At 37.5% G+C, this 7,834-nt stretch overlaps 1 protein-coding gene across 1 annotated transcript; it reads left to right on the top strand.

The window, feature by feature from the left end:
* Positions 1 to 3,290: 3,290 nt before the first annotated feature.
* Positions 3,291 to 4,244, top strand: LOC133057255 (olfactory receptor 51I2-like). Its single transcript, XM_061143595.1, has one exon. It carries the CDS (start codon positions 3,291 to 3,293, stop codon positions 4,242 to 4,244), a length of 954 nt encoding a protein of 317 aa, XP_060999578.1.
* Positions 4,245 to 7,834: the final 3,590 nt, after the last annotated feature.

Genomic DNA, 7,834 nt, shown 5'->3' with positions numbered 1-7,834 from the left:
AGTCTGGTGGGCTCCAGTCCATAAGATCGCAGAGAGTCTGACATGACTGAAGTGGCTTAGCATGCATGCATACATATTCTTAAATCATTTGTTAAATTGGTAAGCCATTTGAAAATACTTAAGTGTACTGTATAAATTAGGATTTTTCATCATGCCACATGGAAAAATCAGAATTATATTGCCATTACAAGGACACAAAAGACCTATAAAAATGGGTACAAAAGCTAGTTCTGAAGCCAGATTGCCTGGGTTAATATTCCTCTACCATCATTCACTAATGTTACTTAACCTCCTTGGTCCTTAGATTCTTTCTCTGTAAAGTACACATAATAGTAGCAAAAATTTTATGAGGACTAATTGAGAAAAATGCAAACAAGTATAGCAGTGTTTAATATTCATGTGTATGCATGCTAAATAGCTTCAGTCTGTGTCCAACTCTTTGTGACCCTAATGGACTGTAACCCACCAGGCTCCTCTGTCCATGGGATTTGCCAGGCCAGAATACATGTAGTATTCTTTAGTATACCATTCTGTGTATGGGGTGGGGAGTGGGCATGGCTAATGCTCCTAAACATGGCGCTTGGTCCTAACAGTTGTGAGGAGGGTGCTTTGTGAGGGGTAGACTAGCATGGGACGTCAGAGCAAGAGAGAATGATAGTGATGTTCAGATGGGAGTGGAAGGGAGGGTATCAGCCCAGTAGGAAGCTGGATTCTAAATGTAGTCCAAGTGATGAACGCCAGAGCCTGAGCAAAGTGGGAAGGGTATATATCTGCAAAAGGTGTCCCAAAATGAAATGTGGACTTGTGTGAGCTAAGGAGGATGTTCTGGCACCCAGACATGGCATCCTGACACGAAGTGCTGGAACACAAGTTGGTGGAGGAGTCCTCCGCGTAATAAGGAGAGCGGTACACAGGATGTCAGAGCCCATCTTGAGTGAGGAGGAAATCTGTACTGGAGAAAGCACAGCGTTACCAAACAGAACTCTCCACTATATACAGTAGTTCAGACTCAGTATTACTCCACTGTCTCTATTTAATTTGACATGCAGAATACAGTTATAACTATTTTAATGTCCATGTCTGCTATTGCTAGTAGTGTGCATGCATGCCCAGTTGCTAAGTCATGTCTGACTCTTTGTGACCCCATGAATTGCAGCCTACCCGGCTCCTCTGTCCAATGGGATGTTCCAGCCAAGAATACTGGAGTGGGATGCGATTTCCTTCTCCATTTGCTAATAGTATATATCTTTGCATATGTTTAAATGAGATGCAGAGTGTGTTGGGGTAGCTCAGAATTTTATGTTTATAAGAGAGTCTAATGTTAGTGCTGTGAGATGCAGTGTGTTGAATGACTGTGGATAGTGTCTGTGGTATGATTGATGTCCTACTCTCTTATGAACCATGGCTTTCTTCTTCTCTTTTTTAAACATGAGTGACTCTGACACTTCATGTAGTCTTAAAAAATTATAAAACTTAAACATCTAAGTCCCTAAGAAGTCAACTTCTCTACTAGGGTTATCTTTATTATAGACTCAGTCCCTGTCTGAAAACATAAGTAAAGAGTTGTAGAACACTCTTTACTAAGCATACTAAGAGAGAATGTGGTAGAATATAGAAGACATCATTGCCAAGAATACATGAATGGGTGACTGACTGTAGACTGGATGACTGACTGTATTAGTATAGGTCTTGATACATCAATGGATGGAAATGTATACATTGTGATTCATCTGGAATCTGCTCTTCAAAGATAAATTTCCATCTATAAAAATATAATTTTGTTTGTTCACATCTACTTGATTTTAAAACAGCACTATAGTACTAATTTTTCCTGAGGACAAAAACAGAGTATTGTTTTATCCCAATCCACCTTGTCTCTCACTTTCTTCCAGAAGGAATACTTTATTAATTTTTTTTTAAAAATTGTTTCTAGTGTTTAATTTTTGGCTACACTTTTAAGTAATATGATTTTATTAAAGAGTGTGTATTTATTTCATATTTTTCCAGAAAAGGTCAGTCATATTAGCTCCCTTACATTCTCCCCCATATCCAAATGTAGTTGCTTCACTATTTTGCTTCTGCTTCCAAATTTAAACAAAACACTTAAATATAACTGTATTTAAGCAATAATATATAATCTCTTTCTACTCATCTTTGGAGGATAAACACATAGATATTAATACCATTTCCTCCAATTATGCCATGTTTAAGATATTTATTGAAATGTGGATATTTATTATTTCCTAATATATTATATGAGTAGGGCATGGCAACCCACTCCATTATTCTTGCCTGGAGAATCCCCATGGACAGAGCAAGCCTGGCAGGCTATAGTCCCTGGGGCCAAAAGAGTCATACATGACTGAGCAACTAAACACACACACAATATATTATATATGTGTTTTTGAAATAGAGATATTGCAGATTTTATTCAAGAAATTATTTATTAAGGTTTGATACTATTCTAGCACCAATTTAAAAGTAATGACAATACTCATTTTGATTATTTTATCACTCTCTCATATTTTGAAAAATCAACATATCATTTTAAAAGAGCATATCAAACAACCTAGAAATTAATTGTGAAAATGAACAGTATCACTTGAAGTATTTATTTAAATAGCTTGAGGTTTATGTGGTTTATTGAAATATCTTATTCTTTATTTCTGCAGGTATAATTAACAGGAAAAATGTTCAGGTTTCAAGATGCTTGAATATTGTTTTTGTGTGTGGCCATACTGCATGGCATATGGGATCCTAGTTCTCCCACCAGAGATTGAATATGCACCCCTTGCAGTGAATGCATAGAGTCTTAACCACTGGACCTCTGGGGGAGTCCCCAGATGCCTGAATATTTACAGGTGTGACATAGATGTGGGGAAAGTGCAGAAACTTCTTTCAGAGGCATCTTAGCCAAAGTAAATATATTTAACTTAAGTGGATATATTAAGAAACAGAATCCAAGAATGAAATTTCTCTAAGCATTGAGATAAAAATAGATAATAATATTCTTTATTTTCATTGCTACTTAATCAATGACTGAAGCTTTCTAGACTGAAATAATTCTAGTAGATCTTACATTTAATAGCTATTCATTGTCCTCACTCTGAGTAGTTATTCAGAAAGAGTTGAAAACATTCAAAGGGTCCATTCCTTGATGTAAAGATGACTAGAATTAACACTGCCCCACAAGAGGTAGATGCATTATATTCTGTGTTAAAAATCTGTGTTTTTCTCCCAGTAGAAACATTTAGAAACTGATTTGGGCTGTGCCCCCCAAACATATCTTTATGGAGCTTATAAACAGTAGCTGTTTCCAGCCACCCATTCTCCTTTTAACAGGCATCCCTGGACTTGAAGCTGTACAAATATGGATCTCTATCCCACTGTGTGTCATGTACCTAATTGCCCTCCTAGGAAACAGCACTATCTTCTTCATCATCAAAACCACCTCCAGCCTTCACGAGCCTCAGTACATCTTCCTGTCCATGCTGGCAGCCACAGATGTGGGTCTGTCTTTATCAACTCTGCCTACAGTCCTCAGTGTCTTCCTCCTGAATCACAGAGAGATTGAGTTGCACTCCTGCCTAATGCAGATGTTCTTTATCCACACCTTCTCCTCCGTGGAGTCAGCCATCCTGCTGGCCATGGCCTTTGATAGATTTGTAGCTATTTGCAACCCACTGCACTACAAAGTAGTCTTAACCCATTCTCGGATTATGGGGATGGGGCTTGCCGCCATGATTAGGGGTGTGGTGTTGATGGTACCTTTGCCAATACTGCTCAAGCGATTGCCCTTCTGCAAGGACGTCATTCTATCACATAGTTATTGCTACCACCCTGATGTTATGAAGCTGGCTTGTGGCCCTATCACAGTCAACATCATTTATGGGTTGTCCCTTGTCCTGTGCTCCTTTGGAGTTGACTCTATGTTCATTGTCATTTCATACATCCTAATTTTGAAAACAGTGCTGGGTATTGCCTCCAAAGATGGTCAGCTCATGGCACTTAATACTTGTGTTTCCCACATTTTCACTGTCTGCATCTTTTATGTGCCACTCATTGTGTTGGCTGTAATTCATAGGTTTGGCACATTCACATCTTTTCTTCTTCATGTCACCATGGCCAACCTCTTCCTCTTCTTGACTCCTGTTCTCAACCCCTTGGTTTACAGTCTAAAAACCAAACAGATAAGGTTCGCAGTGCACAAGGTATTCAAGAGCAGGAAAAACTTACTCACATAATCAAATATGAGTTATATAATAAAGCTAAACTGATAAAAACAGAGAGTAGAATGGTACTTGGCAGGGACTGGGGAGATGAGGAAATAGGAAACCTTTTGTCAGAGTGCACAAACTTCTAGTTATGAAATGAGTAAATTCGGGGTATCTAATGTATAACATGGTGATGTAGTTAACAATACTACATTATATACTTGAAAATTGCTTAGAATACATTTTAAGGGTTCCCACCACGAAAAGGAAATGATAATTATGTGACTGTGTAGATTACAAAAAACTGCAGAAAATTCTTCAAGAAATGGGAATACCAGACTACCTGACCTGCCTCCTGAGAAATCTGTATGCAGGTCAAGAAGCAGTAGTTAGAACTGGACATGGAACAACAGACAGGTTCCAAATCAAGAAAGGATGTATATTGTCACCCTGCTTATTTAACTTATGTGAAGAGTACATCATGAGAAATGCTGGGCTATCCAGCCCAGCAGAAGCACAAGTTGGAATGAAGATCACCTGGAGAAATATCAATGGCCTCAGATACGCCAATGACATCACGCTTATGGCAGAAAGAGAAGAAGAACTAAAAAGCTTCTTGATGAAAGTGAAAGAGGAGAGTGAAAAAGTTGGCTTAAAACTCAACATTCATAAAACTAAGATCATGGCATCTGATCCCATCACTTCATGGCAAATAGATGGGGAAAGAGTAGAAACAGTGACAGACTTTATTTTGGGGAGTTACAAAATCACTGCAGATGGTGATTGAAGCCATGAAATTAAAAGGTGCTTGCTCCTTGGAAGAAAAGTTATGACCAACCTAGACATTATATTAAAAAGCAGAGACATTACTTTGCCAACAAAGGTCTGTCTAGTCAAAGCTATGGTTTATCCAGTAGTCATGCATGGATGGACAGTTGGACTATAAAGAAAGCTGAGAGTTGAAGAATTGATGCTTCTGAACTATGGTGTTGGAGAAGACTCCTGAGAGTACTTGGGCTGCAAGGAGATCCAACCAGCCCATCCTAAAGGAAATCAGTCCTGAATATTTGTTGGAAGGACTGATGCTGAAACTGAAACTCCAATACTTTGGCCACCTGCTGTGAAGAACTGACTCATTTGAAAAGATCCTGATGCTGGGAAAGATTGAAGGCAGGAGGAGAAGAGGAAAACAGAGGATGAGATGGTTGGATGGCATCACTGACTCAATGGACGTGAGTTTGAGTAAACTGCAGGAGTTGGTGATGGACAGGGGGGCCTGGCATGCTGCGGTCCATGGGTCACAAAGAGTCGAGCACTACTGGGTGACTGAACTGAACTGACTGAATTATGTGACACAATGGCGGTATTAACTAACTCTACTCTGATAATTTTGTAATATATAAGTGTATCAAATACATACATTATATGCCTTATACTTGCAGAATGTTATATGTCAATTCTAGTTCAATAAGACCAGGGAAATTTGTTTTGTGATTTTTAAAAAGAAGAAAAAAATAAGCCTAAACAATATAATCAAGGGCACAATTGGCAGACAGCAACAGAGTCGTAATAAAGTTCATGCTTCTTCAACAACAAAAATGGATATATTCAAATAGAAATTTTATATAAAATAAATTATAAAGTCCAAAAGTCTGTTCTATACATCTGTGTCTCTTTTTCTGTTTTGCATATAGGGTTATCGTTACCTTCTTTTTAAATTCCATATATATGCATTAGTATACTGTATTGGTGTTTATCTTTATATTTGGACTCTGTGGGAGAAGGTGAGGGTGGGATGTTCTGAGAGAATAGCATTGAAACAAGTATACTATCAAGTGTGAAACAGATCACCAGCCCAGGTTGGATGCATGAGACAAGTGCTCAGGGCTGGTGCACTGGGAAGACCCAGAGGGATGGGATGGGGTGGGAAGCGGGAGGGGGGATCGGGATGGGGAACACATGTAAATCCATGGCTGATTCATGTCAATGTATGGCAAAAACCACTACAATATTGTAAAGTAATTAGCCTCCAAATAATAAAAATAAATTTAAAAAATTATAAAATACAGGTAAAGTCAATGTCCAAATATGAGGCAGACAAAAATATGTCATATTGTTGGAGTGCAAGAAAAAGGGATGATTTCACCTGCACTTTAAACACTTTCCTTCAAATTGCACAGTAATTATGATATAAGATCCTCATAGGAGATAATCAATCCCCAGATAAATCTGATTTAGCTCTATCTAAAAGTATAATGATTTAAATGTAGATGTAATCTAGAGATTAAAATGGAGCAAAATTCATGATAAAATAGATTAGAATTGACAAATACTGTGAGGTAAGGGCCTTGGAGAAATTCTTGATAAAATAACAATTGTTTGCTAGGCCAGCAAATATGCCTAATTAAGTGCATGCTAAGTTGCTCAGTTGTGTCTGACTCTTTGCAGTCCTCTGGACTGTCGCCCACCAGGCTCATCTATCCATGGGATTCTCCAGGCAAGAATACTGGAGTGGGTTGCCATGCCCATCTCCAGGGGATCTTCCCAACTCAGGGATTGAATTTGAGTCTCCTGCTCTGCGGGCAGATTCTTTACCATGAGTCACCAGGAAAGCCCCTAGTTAAGTGATACATATACTGTTCTAAGAAACAACTGGATGTCTTATTGTTTCATGTCAATAATACTACTCTTTCCACTCCAGTCAGTCATTTACAGGCCAAAAAAGAAGTCAATGATAGCTAAGATATTAAGATGTGAGGCTTTATAAGGATATGCTCAGATTATTACTAAATTCCATTTATTATTATGAGAGGATAAATGCTTCAGCACCATGCACACAACCCTGGCCAAATACTGAGCTTAGAAGCTTGGTGTTTATCTTCTGTCTTTTAAAAAAAATTTTTAATTTTTGTATATGTATGTTGTAATATTCATCTTAGATGAAAGTTTTAATTTTAATTGTGCTTACATATTTCCATTTGAGAAACTGAGATGCCTTGTAATACATATTTTTTCTTGTTTGGTTGGTTTTTTGGGTTTGTGATAATCCAAACATTTCCTCTGTAATTTTTTAGTGGAATTTATGAAGAGAATTTTATCTCTTCTCAGTCTCCAAATTGCTTTAGCACACAAGAATTGGACCTCCAACTGGAATTTAAGGAGTTATATCTCAAGTCTTTGGTGATATACTGTTTTCTTTATATCTCATTTATGGGGAAAGCAGGATCCTTTGTCCCTTCAAAAGCAGACATAAAAACCTATCAACTCCTATTTTCATTTGCTGCTGCAGTAGGGGGTCTGTATTTAAGGGTTACTTCAAATGTTCACTTAGCTTTTTGAAAATATTGAAAACCACGAATTGTATGCTTTAAAGTGATATTATGGAATATGAATTACATATTTACTCTTTAATTAATAGTTATGTTTTTACAGAATGCTTAAAACTGTATATGATTGAAACTATAATAAACTAAACTATCTACAAAAGGATGGAGGATGATACCAAGTGTGATAATAATTGTGTTAGAAGTGGGGAGATTGTGAGTGATTCATGCACTTTTAAATGTTCTAGACTTTTAATAAACCTGTTATGTTTGTTCATATTTGCCCATCTAAAATTT

Source organism: Dama dama, chromosome 1 (assembly GCF_033118175.1).
Source record: "Dama dama isolate Ldn47 chromosome 1, ASM3311817v1, whole genome shotgun sequence".
Classification (NCBI taxonomy): domain Eukaryota; kingdom Metazoa; phylum Chordata; class Mammalia; order Artiodactyla; family Cervidae; genus Dama; species Dama dama.
Note: the sequence above shows the minus strand (reverse complement) of the source record. Positions and strands in the feature narration are given on the sequence as shown.

What these genes read in the sequence shown, in the direction of transcription:
- LOC133057255 (XM_061143595.1), top strand. Translation starts at nt 3,291, where the DNA reads ATGGAGCTTATAAACAGTAGCTGTTTCCAGCCACCCATTCTCCTTTTA.